The sequence below is a fragment of the Brachyistius frenatus genome, unplaced genomic scaffold, assembly GCF_029030835.1.
Source record: "Brachyistius frenatus isolate BFR_SWC_R1_liver_20210118 unplaced genomic scaffold, ASM2903083v1 Contig_144, whole genome shotgun sequence".
NCBI lineage: Eukaryota > Metazoa > Chordata > Actinopteri > Embiotocidae > Brachyistius > Brachyistius frenatus.
This window is the reverse complement of record NW_027210743.1, coordinates 364545-385632: the sequence shown is the minus strand read 5'-3', so window position 1 is coordinate 385632 and position 21088 is coordinate 364545. Positions and strand designations below refer to the sequence as shown.

General features: G+C 42.1%; 1 protein-coding gene across 2 annotated transcripts; it reads right to left on the bottom strand.

Moving 5' to 3' along the window:
* Positions 1-1152: 1152 nt before the first annotated feature.
* On the bottom strand, positions 1153-20652 carry raver1 (ribonucleoprotein, PTB-binding 1). 2 transcript variants are annotated; one of them, XM_069715536.1, is made up of 15 exons: positions 20329-20652; positions 19186-19252; positions 17440-17912; positions 15578-15769; positions 15358-15478; positions 15179-15279; positions 14401-14482; positions 13884-14086; positions 13685-13766; positions 13386-13528; positions 13190-13261; positions 12948-13082; positions 12683-12748; positions 12414-12543; positions 1153-1532 (listed from the first exon to the last, which is right to left on the bottom strand). In XM_069715536.1, exons 1-15 carry the CDS (start codon positions 20650-20652, stop codon positions 1408-1410), a joined length of 2316 nt encoding a protein of 771 aa, XP_069571637.1. In that variant the 3' UTR covers positions 1153-1407. The 2 variants fall into 2 exon arrangements, with proteins under 2 accessions (XP_069571637.1, XP_069571638.1); XM_069715537.1 differs by lacking the exon at positions 1153-1532 and adding an exon at positions 14963-15034 and having other exon boundaries at positions 11980-12543; positions 14401-14479.
* Positions 20653-21088: the final 436 nt, after the last annotated feature.

The following is a 21088-nucleotide window of genomic DNA, read 5'->3' as shown; positions in this document are numbered from 1 at the left end:
CATTTTGTTTACTAACAAAACCTCCAAAACCCTCTGGCTCCATTATACTCCCATTCAAAACAGTCAACTGCAGTCCTGAAATACAAAGTCAATAGATTTTTCCACAAGTGATTATGGTGTCATTTCTTAAAGTCATTCCTTCTGATTAGTGGTCTGGTGGTCCAGCCTGCATTTGGTTGGAAAGGATTTGACTTTTAAAGCTTTGTTGTATCATTGTCTAAGTTCATATTCTCTTTGTGCCCTTTTTGAGCCAGACCGACATTATTGTATTGTTTGGGTAAAGTTAATGAAAACTAGCTGTTGACAGGGAAAAGCAGACAGAGGAGAATGGAAACACATAATGCATTCTGGGTAACATAGTTTATTTAGGGCCATTATGAATAAGTTGATGTAAGGAGGGTAGAAAAGAGTAACTGCAGCTTGTGACAAGTGACAGTGCGAAAGAAAACCTCACTGTACACAAAGAAGTCAAATGTAGAACTGCCTGTATTGTACCGGCCGACTTCAAGCACTGACTGTAGTTCAAAAATGAACAAAGGCAAACTACACAATGGACCACACTGGCTATCTTGAAATGCTTGTTTAAGATCAATGAACAAAATTCAATAAATCAACAAGTAAAAATGAAATGAACAAACATTTACACAACAGAAATGTTTTTAAAAAGCCAGAACAAATTTAACTTCAAACAACTACCTAAGCCGTTCAATAAATTCACAAATCTAAGTCAGCCAAAGTGAGACAATGGTTTACCATTCAACATGTTTTTTTACTGAAAGTAGCCTCACATTTCTAAGTGAATCAACAGTATTTTACAGTGTAGTGGCTTGAAATATAGTGCACCAGAGTAACTTTGACTAATTAAGGATAGACAATATGTTTACTGTAGTCATGTGTTTAATCCGAGTCTGAAATTGATTATACCTTCCAAGACTGGATGAAATTTTGATTGAGAATGAATCCCTCTAACACTTTCCAAAAATGCAGTCTGTTGTATTGTTTCTCTTGTTTTTGGATGTTAGTTTGACAGGATTTAGCCTCCAGTGAACCACAATGCTCGTCCTTGATTACAGATATCAAACACCTGAGTCAAAGTGTAAATGAGTTTCAGCTGTGGTCTACAATGTTTAGTTCAGTGGCAATTAGATCAGGCATCATTGGTTTATTTAGATTATGCCAACCTTTTACTGTGGTTTTGCAGCTGAATTTGAGTGTGTGTACACGTGAGGTCATGTTTCTTTACTGAATAACAGTTCCAGTTTAAAATGAATGGCAAAGCCCTCACATTTGCCTATTGCACAGGATGGAGCACCTGTCAAAATAAAAGTTCAGGTATTCAGTCACGACAGTGCTTTGCTTCCCAGATATTTCTTCTTGGTGGTGCAGGAAGAACTCCTCTGGCAGGGCTCATGATTGAGCTTCAGCCTCAGCTGACCTCCAGGTCTTATTCCCAAGATTCCCATAAAAAGATCTGGAGGAGGCTGCTGGGAAACAGGACATCTGGCCTGCTTTGCTTGTTGCCACTGGTGACCCTGACACAGATAAGAAGCTAAAAATTAGACAGACGGATGTTTCTGGATGTGCCGCAAGCTTGTGAAAATTGACGCTGCTCTTCTTTTCCTGCCAGTGCAGCCTGCAAGCTCTCAGGAGTGATGCTCTGAATGATGTAACTGGTGGTACTGACAACTATTAACTGGAACATCTCTGTACCAAAATGCACTCAAATGCTCAAAAAACATGTCTGGACATACAAGGGTACATCCAAAGTATTTTGGTTAAGACTTATGGGCATGCATCAAAAGTATGTTAACAGAATAAAAGAGACGTCTCTGCAGATGGTATTAACTTTGATAAAGCCACAGTGAGGGACTACATAGAGTCCTGTTGGAGGTCTATCCCTCCCACTGCTGCTTTCCTCCATGTGTGGCATGCTATCTAGCAAGGGAAAAAAGCTGTATTGGATAAGTGGTGCCATTAAGAATTACCTAAACGTCCACTTTTTCCTTGGGGTTCCCTGAAAGCATTCCCTCGTTTCCCCTTAAAGGGGACGCCTCCACTCTGATAGATTGAAACGGAAGGGAAGGACGTGACCAGAAAGAAATGCAAGGCATGTCAGAAGATTTACTATAAACACAAATCAGCTTTTTAGTCTCCTTCTCCCTGAAAAGTCAAAGTATTTCCTATATTGTGGCATTAAAGCTACATCCGTCATAAATCTTCTGGTTTTTGGATAAACAAGTGCACGACCATAAAGAGACACTTGGTCTAAACCACTAAACCAACAATTTTGTTTTCTGTAATGAGCATTGCAGCCTCACAGAGCAATGAACACGGTTATAGACGTTTGGTCTGTTTTCTATCTATACTCTAATTACAGACTTTGGAAATAGATTGACACCCTGGGGAGTTATTCTCCTCTTGTCCACAAGCTTTGTCTCTCTTAGCTTTTCTGCCTGTGTCGAACTTAAATCATGACTGAACTTGTGTTTCAGCACATGCAGGAAGGAAGAAAAACATGGTGCATTTTCTGTTTTCTGTGTTTGATGTGACGAAGTATTGCTTTGAGCTGTGATCTTAATCTTCAAACCAATATACAGCAAGTAAACAGACAGAACAGGGACACACGGTGGAAGAAATGAAACACAAACAATGCGGTGATTTGATGGTAAAGATTACAGACGTTAAGCTGTTGCAGATCATCTGATTGAAGTGACTGAAAAGTGTGCAGAGGTTCAAGAAACATTGTTTGAAAAGTAGCACATATAAATATTTTGTGTAAGTTGTAGGGGCACATTCAATAGTAAACTCATATGTGAATGTGCAGCCTTTGTACCTGATTCTTGATTGTCATCCCTGAGTATTTCAGGACTGAATTATAATTTCATCTGATTGAGCCTGCACTGTCCTGGGAATGAACTCCGGTCACACACTTTGACACAGATTTAATTTATTTTTGAAAAATTGTGGTTGTAACATTAAAACTGGAGCTGAGCTGCAGAAACTTGGCTGATGAACCTACAGAAGGAAAGAAAAGAAAGAAGAAATCATTTTGTCTTTGTCTTTAAAGCCAGGGCAGGTCTAATTTTAGAAGTGTTTTCTCAGCTAAACAAAACACGCACAACCGAATTTGCTTCTTTACTTGTTGCATTTTTAAAATGGGTTAAATATTGAAGGCCGAACATGCAAGTTGGCTGAGGTTTTGGAGCTGCTTTTTGCAAATGTAATCTTTAGCGTCAGCGATATGGATGTCTGATGTGCAGGTCAAAAACATCCTAGATGGATAGTTTTGAGGAATATTTAAAGAAACGACAGCTTGCATGTTGAATACAGTCAGAAACCTTCACTGTGGATTTCCAGACAAAAGATGTCTGAGGTATGGAAGATGAAACCATTCAGACACATTTACAATTCATCAAGCTTAAAGATGAAACATGTTTTACCTTGAGATAGGTGACAACTCTGAAAGCAGGATTTATATTTTTTCTTCAGACATCATACAGATCATACATGTCTGTCTGTAGCCTAGCTTTAAGTTTACATGCTCAGCTTTATGAGATCAAATGTGATTTTTCTTACTCTGCATCGCTGCAACAACACAATAAATCTGCAATTGAATTTCAACTCTGAATGAACACTATCTCCTCAGGCAGCTGCTCTAAAGTACATTCAATACCGTTTCCTTGAGAGAAAATTGTCAGTTGTAGTGTATGTCCTTAAAAATGAATAGGAAAAAAACGAGAAAGCTGGCTGTAACTGGATGCAGCAAGAACACTGTACGAGAAAATAGCTGTCTTTTCCTATTTGAAGCTGATCAAACAATAAATAAAAGGTTATTTTGGGCGGCGGAAAACTTCAGGAAGACACTAAAACAGCAACTCCAGACTGTTTATCCCGATCACAAATTAGAGTATTGTTTCTAAGGCCTGAAGAAATTTGATGTGAATTTTCAGCTGAACTGCCCTGTCAGGAATTCCTCTCTGAAGAGCAATTTCAGCTCAATGAAACATATGATTCAGTTGCTTCATCGGAATGCAAATGAGCCCACAAAGACGAAGAAGTCCTTTGAAAAAATTGCTGCTTACTGAAAAAAATAAACTTGTTTTCATTTCATCTCAAAGACCTTGACCAAATATGAAAGAAAAATGTCCATATACGGTGCTGTTTGACCATTATTAATTCCTGGGCTTTTGGCCACATGACATTCTTCTGTACAAAACCCTGACCAAAATTTTTTTTTCAATAACTAAATACCGTGGTCATGAGTGACTGGTAATATTTTTCTGTGGCATGACAGCACATTTTTATTCAACTTCATCTGCAACAAATTTTAGCTAGTCCAGAAACATCTTTCGGAGCATATTTAATATGACGTATACTGTAGAACTACTAATATTTGAATATATAATGGAATTAAAAGGAAAAGAAGTACCCCTTGATGGCATGAAAATGGGACTATGCCGAATCATTATCCATTTTTTTTTCATTACCCCCTGAATTTAAAAGAAAAAAATGTAATGAAGGGGGGGGTGAAGTGGATGACTAAATGACCGCAGACCGCAGTGCAGACTGGACCGCTCCATTGTGGTGTGGAAAAAAAATAATTCCCCACTAGCTTGAGTCAGCTGCACACTTCATTTAGTGAGCATCTGATTTATTATGACCAACCTCGCCAAATGGCTTTCCATGTTATATATTCATATTGTGAGGAATAATTGAAATGCCAAGCAGTCTTACTTACTCAGTACATGTGGAAGAGATGGTTGTGCAGGCTGTGGAAAAGTACTGCCTGTAATGCCTTCTTCCTGTTTTGATTTTAACGTTGGTTAGAATATGTATACATGCAGAAATGACGTTAAACTGAACTTCAGGACAATTTCTCCACCACAGCTAAGGGCCAATTACAGCAGGCAAGAGAGCTCTGCATGTCCAGCAGAAAGACCATCATCAGCCTGTCTGGCCTCTGGGCCTCATGGAGTCTCCACATTGGGCATCAGGGAATGCTGGGAAATGTATCCGCTTTCAGCCAGAGGAGGGCCATGAAATATTAATCCATACCCCTTTCCTGACGGTGAGTAATAGTCTGGCAGCTACTGTGTACGTGTGTGTCTGCATGTACGTGTCCAAGTTTTTGTTTTACACATATGTAGGATGAGGAAAACTAAATGGAAAACGTGCTAGAATGTGGACGCACGTGAGGAAGCAAGAGAGGAGGAAATATAGGCTTGCTTGGATGTGGTTGAGCTGCCGTGACGTGTATTTCAGCAGGCTATCTGGTCATTTATATTAAGTGTTGAAAAGGATTCCTGAAATAACCTCCGATTGTCTTTTTCTTTGTCTGTGGAGGTGCAGCGGTGGAGGAGGACTGTCCTCCTACCCGTTGCTGCATGCGTGTGTAAAGACTCGCGCTGATTCAAAGCTAATGTTGGAGTAAAGCTGCAGAAATCCTACACACGTGAAAAAAAAAAAACCACAATCATTCACAAGACAAGACAAGAGTCTGCAATGTGCACACGAGCTGCAGCGCCAGCCGAGACCTTTCACCTCATTCTCACTTCCTGTTTTCCTCCAAAAACCAATGAGATCTCTCTGAAATGTGCATCCAGCTGAGGGCAGAGGAGGAAAAGCTTTAAAGATGCATCCAGAAGGCGAGGCAGTGTTTTGACTTTAGTGACAAGCTGGGTACCAGTGAGACCTCAATAACTTAGATTTCAGAGCTACTAAGAACTTCTGCGAATGACATTGTGGAGCTGCAATGACACTTGATTCCCATCTCTAACTGCCAGGAAGACCACGTGGTTATACTTCAGTTCCACACATGTTCCTTAAATGCACTTTACAGTCATTAGTGTGAAATGTATTTTTGTTAGAGCAGGAACAACTGTCGAAGAATGTGAATTATAGATAAAAAGAATTGTTTAACAATTGGCCAGAACAAGCCTTTAATGGCACCAGAAGACATCCATTTATTCATTATCTGCTGTCAGTCTTTGTATCAAAAGGTCAGTTTAGCAGGTTACAATCCAGTGTTTCAAATATCACATTATGCCTTTAAGTGCTGTTTTTGAATTAGGAAAATATAAATAAATGTATGTATTCTTGCTGTTGCACTGGGTATTTTTTTTTTTATATTGACAGCATAGCAACATGCAGAGTTAAATGGAAAAATACAAATGTATTAGATCAAAAATAAAGACAGCGGTGGTCTGAGATACGGCATTCTCGCAATACCTTGAAATGTCATCATGAAAATTTTCGAGACTTAATGGCAGCACAAGAATAAGAGGAATGAAAACTGTGCTTCAAGATAAAAGTGTAGCCTATTAATGTCGAGGAGGACAATATGGGGCAGTGCATATGAGTCAATAAATAAGGAGGACGAGATACTTCTTGAAGAAATTAGATTTTTTTTTTCTGAGTGATGGAAAGACTGCTTAAAAAAACAGTTTAAATCAGGTTTCTTGTAAAGTCACAGCCAATGTTTTAATTAAAGTCTGAAGTATCTCGAGCCCAAAAAAATAAGACCCACTATACGTAAAAAAAAAAAAAAAAAAAAAGAAAGAAAGAATAAAGCAATTTGTTTTGGAAAATCTTTTTTTTTTTTTTTTTTTTTTTCCAAATCTAATGTGTTGTTTCGCGACAATAGCACTGCACTGGGAACATTGCTTTTATTGTCTATAACCAGACGTGGTTATCTAATTTTGTGGTGCCACAGTGATATACAGTTACACAGAGGATCGAGTGGGAAAAGATGAAAATGAAGAGTGTAACAATACTCAAGCTTATTTCAGAGGGGATAAAGGTTCGTGGTCGGGCTTGGGAATTTAAATCCCTGCTATATGATAATCTTGTTTGGGTGTATAATCAGGGGTTACCGTTCAAACTGAGTAGCTTTCCTCCCCTGTGAACCAAGGAAAAAGGCAGACGAGTAGCTTTCTCCTGGTCTGCCGAGATGTTCTTCTGTTTTATAGACTGTTTGTCAGAGGGGGGGGGGGGAGTGGGTTGTTTTCTATGACTAATCCTGCTATAAACAGCTCTTGTGACATACCCTATTTGGTTACACTTTGTTGCCGGTGTGCTGAAATAAAGCGGAAATAATCATTGCACATGTTAATTTTGTGTGTGCGTGTTTTACATGTCGATTACAAGCGTATACGAGGTGCATATTAAAGATACACTCATTTCAATTCATCGCGCGTTGGCGATAAAGCCACTACATTTTCAGTGTTGCAGCGCACATAAAAGCACGGGAAATCAAACTTTTCCTTTATTTTCACGCTTGTAATTTGCGATAAATGATGCTGCACTGATCTGTCTTCAGAGCTCTGCCTCCTTCCTCTCTGTATTTGGGGGAGAAAGAAAAAAAAAAAAAAAAAAAAAAAAATCGCAGGTTTCAGCAGCATTCACCAGCAACTGTGCAGGGTTGTGTGGGTGGAAATATGAAAGGCAGAAATCTAAATGTGTCTGACACAGCGTCCACCAAGCCTCGGTGGATCCCCCTGAGAACTCTGGGTAGACTGGCTGCAGGTATGAGAAACGCAATTTAGGGGTGCCAGAAGCATTATGGATAAATATTACAGAAATAAACCCGGTGGCTGGAAAAAAACACATTAATAATGCCAGTCGGTCTGAAAAAAAAAAAAAAAAAAACGCATCGTTCCCTCGCAATGTTCTCATTTTCATTGTCCTTTTCAGACTGATGGTGAAAACAGGAATATTTCTCCCTCAGACTTATTTCTTAAGTGACCTGCCATGACAGAGCTGAACATAAATCACCCTCCCCCCCCTCTCTTCCTCTGTCAAAAATGTCATAAACAATATGATGTTAAATAAAAGGAGCTTTATAACCAGTTGTGTTTTTGCCCGTCAGGGGAAAGCTCCATCAGCAGCTCTGCTCCTCCAGGCTCAGTGGGACCACAAGAATACGAGCTAATCAAAACCTTTCATCTTGACGGCTGCTGAGAGGACGGGGAATACCTCTTGCCCCTTCGCACCTCAGTCTGAAGGGTGAGTTACTTCAACGCAAAAGGCTCAGAACCGCCACGCATCCAATCATCCGGGCGGATGTTAAGCTCTTTCTGCCTGTTAAGATCGCTATTGACCTGCCATCACTCTCGGAGTATGCTGGAAATAGCGGGCCAGTAACAACATGACTGACATTTCAAGTCAGTTCTTTTGTCTTTTTTTTATTTTTTTTATTTATTTTTTAAAATTAAATCTGAATGTCATCAGGTTGTCTAATCAGAGTGGAATTGATTTTGGTCGTTATTTATTTTCAGGAACCTGTCATCAGCCATTATGTCTGATAACCGAGTTAGTTGTTAAACAATTATCCATCCAGGGAGCACAAATTATCCTCTTGGCAGCAACCTGCTTAGCATTCATACAGGGCACATTCACAGCAATACAGCACCGATAGAGCCTATTAGAATCCCCCCCCCACACACACACACCCCCGACATCTGCCCGATAACATGTTGTAGATGACGTACACGGCAAAAGAGCAAAAACGCCTCAGCAGCAGGCAGGTTTGGTTATCAATTATTAAGCACTGTGTAGCTACATCACACAGCTGTTTGAAGTCATAAGCCTTTTTTTATTTTTTATTTTTTCCCCTCCATATTGGGCAAAGAAAGAAGAGATTTTACAGAGAGGTTTACATCCAGGAGCTTTATTAGCAGCAGATTTGGTGCAAGTACTTCATACTTTCTGTCTGGCACATCTGTTCCTCAAAATCTCTGTCTGCAAGTGTGCAGAAGCACCAACTTAGTTACGATTAATGAACCAATAAAGCAAAACATCAGCGGGCTGTGCGTGCAAGCATTGTTGATTGAGAGGAGGAACTTCTGGTTCATTACTTCCATATTACCATAATAAGGCTAAACTAGAATTACCACCTCGCGGTTGTATGCCTCCGCTAACCACTCAAGTTGTAGCTTCACATCCATATCTGTCCAAAAGATGTTGTGCAAAGAAGCTGCAAATTCAAAAAAAAAAAAAAATGCAGATGATTCACACACAACTTCAATCCTGACCGCACAGAAGAGCCATAAAATCACCTCAGTTTCTGAGCACCCAGGAGTGTCAACAACTCTCCATCTGACATAAATGTGAAATATGTTCACAATCTCCTCTTCTGTTCTTCCGTTATGGTGTTGAATCATGGCCAGAAAAGTGTTTCTGCAGAACATGATGTCACAGTAATGACCTTTTGGATATATTCTCATCAGTTCACCTTTGAGTCAAAGCGAATGTTGAGATATGCCATTCACAAGAACAGCAGGTCATACTGACCTTGACTTCTGACCTGTGAACACCAAACTCTGTTCACTTAATCCTCGAGTCCAAGTGGATACTTGTGCCAAACTTTAAATAAATTCCCTCCTGGCATTCCTGAAGTATCACACTTACGGGTAGGACAGTCACCTTGACATTTGATCCCTGAAAGGATGTCTTCCGAGTGCTGATTTTTTTTGGTGGTCAAAAGGGTCAGAGGTCACTGTGACCCCATGTTAATCCCATCTGGCTGTCCAATATCGTGAATGCGGTATCTCAGGAATGCCTCGAGGGGAATCTCTTCCAATGTGACACAAACATTAAATCAGACAGAAGGCAATTGGACTTTGAGGGTCAAAGGTCAAATATCTCTGACCACACAAATCATGTTTGTGGCCATGACTCAAGAATTCATACGCTAATTATCGCAGCATGTCACACAAATGTCTAATGGGATAACATGATGCATTGATGATATTTTATATCCAAAAAGGTCAACTTCACTACAACATCAAAACGTTGTACAAAAACTCTATTCACCATAACAGACGGGGAAATCTTATCATCTGTAGCTTCTTTGCAGCAACATCTATATTTGTAGCATTATCTACTGTCAAACAGCTTTATTGGCCAAACACGTGAACACCTAATGAAGCCTCCAGTCTTCACCGCATATATTACGAGTCCGTTCTTGACGGACACGGATGTAAACTGCAACTGGACTGGTTCGGAAAGGCAGGACAATAAAAAATAAAAAAAAATTGTGCTATAAACACTAATTCTTAATTTTTAAGTGCAGATTGGGTCAATGAAATGAATGCGTCGACACTTGTTGACAAACATATAAACGGAAAAATAAGCAAATGCCTTTTTTTTTTTTTTTTGCATCCTGCAATCAAGTTTTCTGGGTTTTAAAGTCGAATTAAACAAATCTTTTAAAAGTTACCATCATAACTAAAAATCAAAAGAGCAAAATGAGTGTTGAATGTATCTTGAAGTCGTGGCAAAACGTTTGCAACGTTCCGTGTCAGAATCAAGATTTTTTTTTTTTTTTAATTAAAATGTTTCAAATACAAATATCAACCAGTCTCCATCTTGACTATTTGAAAAATGAGTTGTGAAAAAACAAGATGAGTTTAAATAACATTTACTTGTGCACATCACACGCGCACGCACGCACACGCACACACACAGAAACAATCATGGTGGTACAGATGAGAGGGTAGCAGTTAAATTCGAATCAATCAAAATGAATGATGCGCATACAGTACAGCTGCATCTCTTGGTCCATACACAACATGAGAAATCTGCTGTGGTGCCACATCAGCTGTCAAACATACAGGAAAAAACAACAACAAAACAACAACAACAACACAATGAGCAGCAAATATCATTCAAAACATCAGACCAGAGGCAGGTATGATTCAAGAAAACAAAAGTTTTTGACTCGGAAGGAAAAAAACACACAAAAAAACCAACAACCTGATCAAGCTTTAACTATTTACACAGCAAATAACACAGAAATGGTAAATGTAGATGGAAGCCAACACAGGGCAGGATGATGTCACGGAAAACACCGTTAAGGCTCAAGTGTAGCTGCATTTCCTAGCAGAAGTCAGAGGTAATGGGTTTTCACAATCAAACTGTCAACCAGATAATTATTCACAAAAAAAAAAAAATACAAGGACAGTCATGTCACTGACCAATCACCTGCCACTTGCTTCCATTAGCTTCTCCGCAGACAGACTTAACTCCCACCATTACTGAAAAACTTTGAACACAGGCTGCGTCGATCATTCCAGCTGCCATGCACTTTTCTAAAAAAAAAAATTTTTTTTAAAAAAGACTAATGCAACCAAGTGCCGAACCTCTCGCCGAGGTGCGATCGCAAACGTCCCCGTATTCACCCATCTGCTGGCAGCTCGAGTGATGGCACGCAGCGCCCGTCTACCGCCCCACCCACCCAGCTCGACCGTCGAGGTGTGGTAAAGACATTCAAAATACAACTTGGCAAAACAGAACTGACATCAACACAGAAATGATTCAACTCCTGGACATATTGAGTGAAGAGGAGACTTGAAATGGCATCTTATGACAGGCGAGATAGATTAGGATCGTGACCTGTGCCCTCCGAGTGCATCACTCGACAACCAGTGACTCCGGGAACAGGCTGGAGGGTGTGGATCCCAAAGGGGGGGGGGAAGAAAAAAAAAAAAGGAAAAAAAAAAGACAAACGACGTGGAAAAGTTAAGGCTCCAGAAAAATATCCCAGAATGGTAAGAAGCTTCACCTCATTAACACATAAGCAGGTACACACAACTATCATTGGTGGATGGAAAGCTGCATGTTAACCACTGAGGAAAAAACACCTGAATCCAGATATAGTTATACAGCAAAATACACAACCCTGTGGTGTGAGGGGGAAAACGAACAAGTTCACAACACAAGAACACCATCTTGTTAAACAAACTAAATCATTTTTTTTACACGGCATTAGGAAGGCCGTTTTAAAAAGTGGAGCCCTTGAAGTAAAGCTTGTTTTTGTGCTACGCGAGTCCCTTTGCCTGCAATTGCGGACAACATCACTTCAGTGAGGTGTCAACAACTAGAAAAAGCAGCCTATAAGCTGCCATTGAAAACTGGCCAAACTATCTGTAGATCTGCTGACACACCACACTCAACAAAGGAATAATATTAAAAAAAAAAAAAAAATTTAAAAAGTTTTTTTGTTTTGTTTTAAAGAAAAGACTTCATTTCCTATTTAACCATTTTTTTTCCTCACTGTACAAGTTTTAACAGGAAATTAAAAAGCAAATAAATAAAAAAAAAGAAGTAAAAACTGAATTTACAAATACGGTAAAAATCATACACACACACACACACACACACACACACACAAAAGAAAAGAAAAAAACAACCACCAAAAACTCCCATGGAGTGACACTACTGTCCAGACAGCAACAGGCTGCACTACTGGGCGCCCTCCAGGGGTCACCCACAGGAGTACACGGGAGACAAATCCAAAATACCACCATGCTGTAAAGTTCTCTGGAGGAGATGCCGCCATGTCCTGGCTGTCGAATGGCTACTCGAATGGCTACAGCAAGAGGCATTCAGCTGTATTCAGAATATACGCTTACGCTTCAGGTAGGAGTCTGCGTAGTGACCGCCGAGGCCTTGGGAGTGCTGGCCCACGTAGCCACCTTCAGGGCTCGGCTCCGGAGATGGAATCAGCCGGGAGAACACGCGCTTGTGGCTACCGATGGGTGTCTGCAATCGCCACAAAAGAGAAATAAATTAGGACTTGAAGACGGTTGGTTTAGAGAGAGAGGGAAAAAAAAAAAAAAAAAAAAAGTGTATGAAATGAAGTTTAGACACCAAAGAAAACAAGAAAAGTCTCTTAAATTACCTTCATAACATTCCCCAGGCCTGGGGGGTAGTTGGCAGTGTGGCTCACAGGAGGCATCCCCACAGCCTGAGGACAAACATGCAACTCTGAGTGACCCAAGACTGCTTCTGCACAGGCACTTGCAGCAGACCATTAAATATTGAACATTGGCTTATTCTTGGAACCTAACCCTCCGCTTTTGATCTCTTCCAGTGCTGCTACCTTGATGTTCTTGCACTGACAATTAAATCGATAATCCTAATCAATCCAAAAGCTTGAGGCTTACCCTGTTGAGCTGGGTGGTAGGGAGGCTCCCGTTAATGGAGCCCTCAGGCCCCGAGCTGAAGTACGAGGACAGGGGGGGGCTGGAAGGGTAACTGTAATGGGAAAACCTCTCGCTGTAGTCGAGGTCACGAGAGAGCTGCGGGGACAGACGTGTTCACAAACTGCGTTACCTCGGACTGCGAGTCGCTTTTTGTATTTTTTGATAGTTGATGGTCCAGAAGAAAATCAGCCTGTTAATGTTACCTGCTGACCAAATCCAGCCAACGCCCCAGAATCAAGGTTCTCCTGCTGTTCATATAAGTGGACCAGGGGATCCTGAGGGGAAACACCATATGGGTAATCAGAATCCATCACATCTTATTTCCTACTAAATGAGCAGTCAGGTACTATATCTTAAATTCAACGAGCAAAGCAGTAACTAGTAGAATTGGGAGGTTACCTGGTGCCGAGGAGGATACTCAGGGCTGTAGGAGTCCTGGTAACGGAGGTTGTAGTTTGGTTGTATGCTCTGGTGTGTGTGCTGGTTGGATACATTACTCAGTGTAGGTCTCTTCCTATAAGGGTGGGGCCTGCAGCTTCCTCCTGGAGAACAGGGAGGACCGACAGATATTATAGGTGCTAGATATATTTACCTTAACATCTGAGTTGATGCGGCAAACAAGAACAGACTGTAAAGTAGGACAAACTGAACCACACTGTGCAAAAAAATAAATAAATAAAAATAAAAATACACCTCACCTGAGGGGAACACATTGTTGACATTGAGGAAGCCACTCTGAGGAAGGTTCCCATCTTTTGGAGGATCACCAAGTATTGATACCTGTCAGGTAGGGAAAAAAAGAAGAAAAAAAAAAAAAAAAAAAAGTAAACATTTTTCTCCCCCTAGGCAAAAAAAACCTGATATGAATATCTGAAGGCATATTACTCAGGAACTCACCCCTTGTGCTGTGAGGCCATCTGCCCCCATCATGCCACCCATCAGGGGCATGGAGATGCCCTGTAGGGTGGGAGAGGAAGTCTGGGAGAAGGTGCACGCTGATGTGGGCGACTCCTGCTCCCTCGCTAAGGCTCTGCCGAGTGGCATTGGCTTCAGTGGGGGCAGAGGATCAGTCTGGAGACCCAGCCCTGGGACTACGCCACCTATTGCAATTAAAGGCATTATAGCGGATTACAAATATAACACAAATTTGCAGATGACATGGGGCTTTTTCTTGAACTTACAAGTAAAAACATGCTGAACCATGTACGTTCATGAGCATTTCAGAGCTTTGTAAATGTACTCCATAATAGTAAGCCTCATCTAGCGGCAACATTTTATGACCAACAGTGTGAAGCGTGGGAAGCTTGATGATTGACAGGCAAAGGTGGGATATGGATGTTTATCATCGGAAGCGAAGCGGAAAACATGCAATTTGTGGCTCAAGGAGCGTCGGCTGGAGCCGACGGATGCAAACCTTGGGGTAGGTCTCCGAGCAGATGGACTCCCTGCTGGACAGGCAGAGCAGCCAGAGGATTCTCCGCAATCAGTCCAGCCTGCTGGGCAAAGGAGAGAGAGGCAGCAGAGGTCAGTGTCGCAAGAGGGTCACGCAGCCAGGCGACTTCACTCCAGCCGCGATCGGAGCCACACGAGCAGACTTAATGAGCACCGAGGTCTACTCACCGCATCTGAAATCATGTCCTGGGCATTTACAGTTTTGGCACATAATGGAGGAGTACACCGACTGCACAAGACTCGGCACCACTCAAAAGAACACCACACGCACAAAAATCTCACACTTTCGTTGCGGGCGCTTACCCACCGAGGCAACGCAAGTTTTCTATCACCAGTCATGTAAAAAAAAAAAGACCAGAATCCATCTAGCTTCACCGCCACCGCGCACACACACACACACACACACACACACACACACACACACACACACACACACACACACACACACACACACACACACACACACACACACACATATACACATATACACTGATAGCCAAACACAAAACCACATTATCACTCACACAAGACACTAGAGGGTTTTCTTTACTATGCAGCACCTGAGCCCACAGAAGATGATTTCCCAGAAAGGCTTGCTAATGGTGAAGAAGGACAGAACAGAGTGGGGGGGGGTGAAAGTCAACATGGGTGGCAGAGGATGAATGAGGAAGGATCAAAAACAAGGCTGAAGGAACAGCAAGCGGGAGCACATCAGAGCCGAGGCTGAGAGGGGGTGGTACCTGCTGGGCCTTGGCCTGGTTCTGAAGGAGCAGCTGGAGCAGGGCGGCGGACAGAGCGGGGTTGGCCAGCAGCGGCATGGCGGGGGCTGCCCCCAGGAGGCCTGCACGGAGACAACATCAGGATCCACAGCACCGGGATGAATTTGAGAAGTAAACCGTTTAATCAAGAGCCCCCTCACCTTGTTTGTGTCCCTGTGACAGTGGGTTGAGCAGCATCTTGAGGGTGGCGGGGTTATTGAGGCCTGTAAGTATCTGCATGGCTGTGGGATCGGGGAGGAGACCCTTACCTCTGTTTACAGCCTTGAAAAGGAGGACCCACAAGACAAGGATTCAGCACAACAGACAACCAAGTGGTGACTTTCGAAATTTGAAGACGGTGTCTTGGTTTTACGTTAATACCATGGTTTGTGCAGCGATCAGAGCAGCCAACATGCTTCTTCCCGGAGGGCCCGGGGCACAGAAGGACACCCTGATGTGTGTCCCGCCCAGCAGCTTGCCATCTGTGAGTCGCTGTGCCTCCTCAGCCATATCTGCAGTGGCAAACTCCAGCACTGCAAAACGCCGGAAACTTCCATCCTGTCCCTGAGCCAACTAGAGAGAAATAAACACCGGCGTTCCAATTTAACAGACATAATGTGCCAAAAATCAGCTGCCAATAAATACAATATATACAAAGTGCAGACTAGAGGGACTGGGTTGTTTTTTTTTTGCACCCTCAATGTTCAGCATATATTTTGGTGCAATATCTAAAAGACATTTTATTTGAAAATGTCCTGTAAAACCTTAAAATGTACGAGAATGAAGGTTTGTCTCGATTATTAATTTTAGTTGACAATTAATTGTCATGCATATAATAGCGATTAACAACTTGATTGTCTTTTTCTGTTCATTTTATGTCACCATTATAGTCTAAGCCTAATCATAGAGTAATAATACACTTTATGAAGAAGAAGAGTTTAATCCTCGATGTTTAAGTCAATACATGTTTATAGAAATGTGGTCAATTGAATATCGGAAGTTAGGTGCTTCGAGATAACCAATCGGTGGCATTAATTCTTCAATCGTGTGCCATTAAATCAAAGCAAAAAAGGGGACGTAATAAGATGACATCATTAAAAGGAGCGACAGTCAAACCTTAAATGGTGGAAAATGACGTGGAAACAGCGATGGATTGTGAAATTTCTCATGAAATGATTATGTAATAATTGCGACAGGCCTTTCAAACTTCATTAAAAAGTTTGTGAATTGATAACATTGCGACTACCTTTCCAGGTGGCCAGTTTTGCAGCGTCGCCAGCCTCTCTCGTGTACCAGCCTCGTATTAAAGAATAACATTGACCAGAGAACCGTTTTTAGAATTTAAAACAATCCACCGTTAATTCGAGACTCACTTAGGGTTTGTCAAACCACCTACTGCATTTAATTCACGTCATTGACGTTCCAGAACAAGTCTGAAAACCCTGTAAAAATCCAAACAGATAAATACTCTTCTTCTGACTGTATAGCTTTAAAAATTCCTTTTGAAGGACATCTACTCACCATCTGGATGTGACCGCGTGATTTATTACCACCAGATTTCACAACACCAAACAAACCAGTTGTATCTTGTTTAAACTAGCACACACACAAACACAAACAAAACTGTTTCCCTTAAATTATCACACAGTCCTTAATCATCACGGCAAGCCAAAAAAAAAAAAAAAAAAAAAACCTGGAACAAGCAGAAAAGAACGACTGTGCGAGTCGTGCTAAAAAGACACCCCTCTCTCTCATTCCAGAAAAGCCTGCTGAATGACACCACCTGGGGGAGTCAGGTGGTCATCGCCATAGAAACCAGCATTTGCTATTGCTATAGAAACTTTGAGTGGCCACATGAAAACTGGGGCAAAGGTGAAAGGTACTGAAAGATCAAATGGGGAACACGGTTTCACAAAAGCGACTCCTACTGTCTGCGCCACGTCCCTAAAAATCCACCCCGACACCTTCAGGCTTTGTTTTACAACTTTCTGAACCACATGGCAAGCACTTAACTGTCACTGAGCTCCAAAAGCTCTCAACGGTTTTGTTAATGTGGCCTCGCACTGCATAGATCAACAGTAGCTACACAAAGGAACCACCAGAAAATATAATGGGGGAAGCCAAGTGCGAGGTTACAGTCATTATTCCAGGTTTAAAATACAATCGAGATGATGTATTCTTCCGAAATCGGTGATTTGTTAAGAAGCGGCGCGCTTGCGTGTTTGTGTAAAGTAAATTCGAACCTGGCAGAAGACTGGGGTATGGGTGTCAGCCAGGGCATGGGCCCGGAGGTCTTGGGCTGTCAGCAGGCTCGGGGGCAAGCGGTCCACGCACAGGCACTTGGAGTGAAGCAGCGGGTACGTCAGGGATCCCACCTCGGTCCAGTGGACGTACAGCATGCGGGAACCCAGCTGCTTCCCCAAGAGCTCCGACTTGGCCCGGGCCGCCGAGTCCTTCTTCATGTACTCCACAAAGCCGTAGCCCTTGGAATGTCCCGTGGCGGCGCTGTAAACCAGGAAGCAGCGCTCCAGGTTACCGAAGGGTCGCACCAGCTCCTCAAACTGCTGCTGGGTGAAGGCACGGGGCAAGTTGGCGATGCACAGCAGGGCGTCCGTCGGCTGCAGCTGCACAGAGATCTCCCGGTCTCGCAGAGCATGCTGGTGGAACTCTTTGATGGCACACTGCGCCTGTTCCCCGTTGAGTAGTGTCACAAATGCTGAGAGTGACAGGGGGGGGGGGAGACGGGAGAAGAGAGAGAAATACAAACTTTGAGGTAAAGCCAGGGAGTCTGCATTACAACAAAGATCCATTTTGATCCTCAGCAGGTCTCGAGCAGCAAACTTCGAGTTTGACAGCGTTTCTCCTTTTGCGGGTATGACGCTGGTGGCACAATGTCAGCACACGTCTTTTTATGCCAGTGAAGCTTTACCCTTACTGAAACTACAATGGTTGTTATAGTAACTGACAGGAGTCAAAGGCATTTCATCTGTCCTGAGCATCACTGATGGCATTAAGTCACATCTACACCTGTACAAGTTTTAATATCACTCGCTGTCCATCAATGTGACAGACTGTTGTTACAGTATGGACAAGTATACTGGAGCCCCGAAGTGCGTTGCTCCATGTCAAGCCAACATCCTGTTTACCATGTTTTTAAAGCGAAGCAGTTGGGCTAGAAATGTTTATTTGCCGTTAGGGATTGACAGCCACATAATTTTTTTTTTTTTTTAAAGTTGTTACTCTTCTCTCTCTCTCTCTCTCTCTCTAAATCAGCCGAGATGTTGTGAAAAAAAAAAAAAAAAGCCTATGAATTCCATTGGTTTTCTGCCACAACAGCTTGGTAGATACCAGGCGTACCCTGAATTTACCATGTGGCTCATACAATTTTATGGCCTATTATTATCAGCCGCTTTCTAGTGAAAGATTGCTGGGCCGTTTCACATGCCATATTCCAAGCCCACGTTTAGTTTCATTTGTTGTAACGTAAATTCAAAGGCAAATTAATCTTTTACGCACTGAACCTTCGAACAAAACAAGTAATTATCTTGGATTAAGATCACCGAGCGGCATACGGTTGTATATACACAAGGAAACGGATGGTCTTGCTTCACTTGAACCGATAACAGTGTGATGGGACACCGTGACAAGCGAGTTCCACCATTTGTCAACAAAGCGGATCAGTAACTGCACGACTGTCAAAACGCAGCAGCACACTGCACATCTGAACAAAGTCTTTACTGAAGGTGCAAATTTAAATGTTATGCTAAATATGTCCGCTTCAGAAACATTTTGTACCTCCTTAGCATCAGGAACCCTGTCGCCTTTATTTAACATATTCTAATAAAAAAAATAAAAAAAATTGTGAGGTTTATAAAGACGACTGTGGCCATCATTTTTATTTTATTTTTTTGCCTTTAAAAATGAACCGAGATATATTGCCAAAAGCAGATACGAATGTCTCAACGCGACGGACAAGCAGTTGGACCAACCTGTGCCCTTGTATTTGTCCACAAAGCAGTACTTCAAGTCATAGCTGCCCAACAGCTCATGGACCTCCTGTAAATAAGAAGACACAATAATCACACCCAGTTATTTCAACTTAGATGCATAAAACATGCAGTAGACGAAGATTGCCTAATTGCAGATTTTTGGCGATTGACTCATTCATGTCCACTGGGAAACTAGCGCCAAGTGCACCTGTGGTGGAGGTGGAGGTGGTGGTGGTGGAGGTGACAAGAGGTGAACAACTCATTGTTGTAGGAGAAATTGTTCTGCTGCTGCTTTTGCCCATTCACAAACGAATGGGCGATGCTGTCTAGCATTTTCTGAAACGTTTTTTTGTGTCCACCACGCCTTCCACCTTTTGTTATATTGCAACTCACATCTCGAAATCCCCCCCCCACCCACCCACCCACACACACACACACACACACACACACACACACACTATCCTGCCCCCCCCCTCCCTGTGTGAACAATGGTACCGCCCGCAGGCCCACCGCTCCCCACGAGTCAGGCACGTTCCAAAAAAAGTGTAGCATCATGAGTAAAAAAAAAAAAAACCACAGGCAGGCTGATACAACCACACGCCAGCTTTAACAACAGATGGGCTGATTGGGAAAAAAAAAAAAAAAAAAAAGCAACTGTGCACCTGTAACCCCCGTCCCAGGTCGGAATCACCAGCAGATAAAATAAAATAAATAAAACTAAGCATTGTCAAAAGTTAGTGAATTGTTTTCCCAACCAAAGCGCCGGACTTGGCAGCTCGTGCGGGCCACGGATGACCATTATTGACAGTTGTCTGACCACCTGGCAAGCTAACGCCAAGTCGTGTTTATTTAACCAACAACCAAACCAATGGATCGATGTCAGCTCGTTTGAGGGGGGGGGTGGGGGGAGGGGGTCCACTGGTGAACTTCGTGTTGACTTTTAAACCAGTTGCGGATGTTATAAATCAAAACATCAAGCAAAAGTTTAAAAAAAAAAAAAAAAAAAAAAGGCTAGCAGGCTAACATTGGTAGCATGGCAGGAGCTAGGCTAACATTAGCCAACGGGCTCCCGTCAATCAATCAATCAATCAATCAAATCAGCTAACAATTAAACTCGTAGCGAGCGAGAAGATTTACTCATACCTGGTTGCTAACGTCGGAGGGTAGATTTTTTATGATAATCTTTCTACGGTTGTAAAACTCCCGGCGAGTTCTCTCCAGGCGGCTCTCGACCTCTTCAGGGTCCAGGGATGACAAGTCCTCGTCGAACCTCCGCTGACACTCGCGTCCCGGTGTTGCGTCCTCTACGCCGGGTCCGAGTTCGGGATGCCGGCGATCTCCGGGCATCCAGTTTTCTTGATCCTTAGCGAGGTCGTAATCTTCTTTCGGTGGACGAGAGGCGAAACTAGGCCCGGTGTCTGTGCTTTCATCTCTGGCTGCTGGGCTAACAGACGCGGCGTCCGCCATCACTCGGTTTGGTGGAAGTTTTGTCGGTCTGGGAACTCCGGCCGATTTGAGCAGTTTAAACAATACACACATGGCCCCAGCGCCGCTTCTGATTGGACGAGAGAAGGACGCATTCTCCATGACTACGACGTAACGGAGGTTGGGGGCGGGGCCACGCGTGTCCCGTATTATACTCAAAATGCAAAAAGTATTTTTGCATTTTGTATATATATAAAATTATATATGTATATATAATTTTAAAATTAAAATTATATATACATTATATATGTATATATAATTTTATATATATATATGTATATATTTATATAATTTCATATATATAGAATAATTGAAAATTAGTATTATTAATTATTAATTAATTATTAATTTTTGAAAAATTATAATTATTAATTTTTCAATTATTCTATATATATAAAATTATATAAATATATATACA

Coding starts and splice junctions, on each gene's coding strand:
- raver1 (XM_069715536.1), bottom strand. CDS start 20,652: ATGGCGGACGCCGCGTCTGTTAGCCCAGCAGCCAGAGATGAAAGCACA. Junction 13,262..13,385: donor AGTATCCTCCTCGGCACCAG/GTAACCTCCCAA, acceptor GTTTCCCCTCAG/GATCCCCTGGTCCACTTATA. Junction 1,533..12,413: donor CGCAGACTCCTACCTGAAGC/GTAAGCGTATAT, acceptor TATCTGTGTCAG/GGTCACCAGTGGCAACAAGC.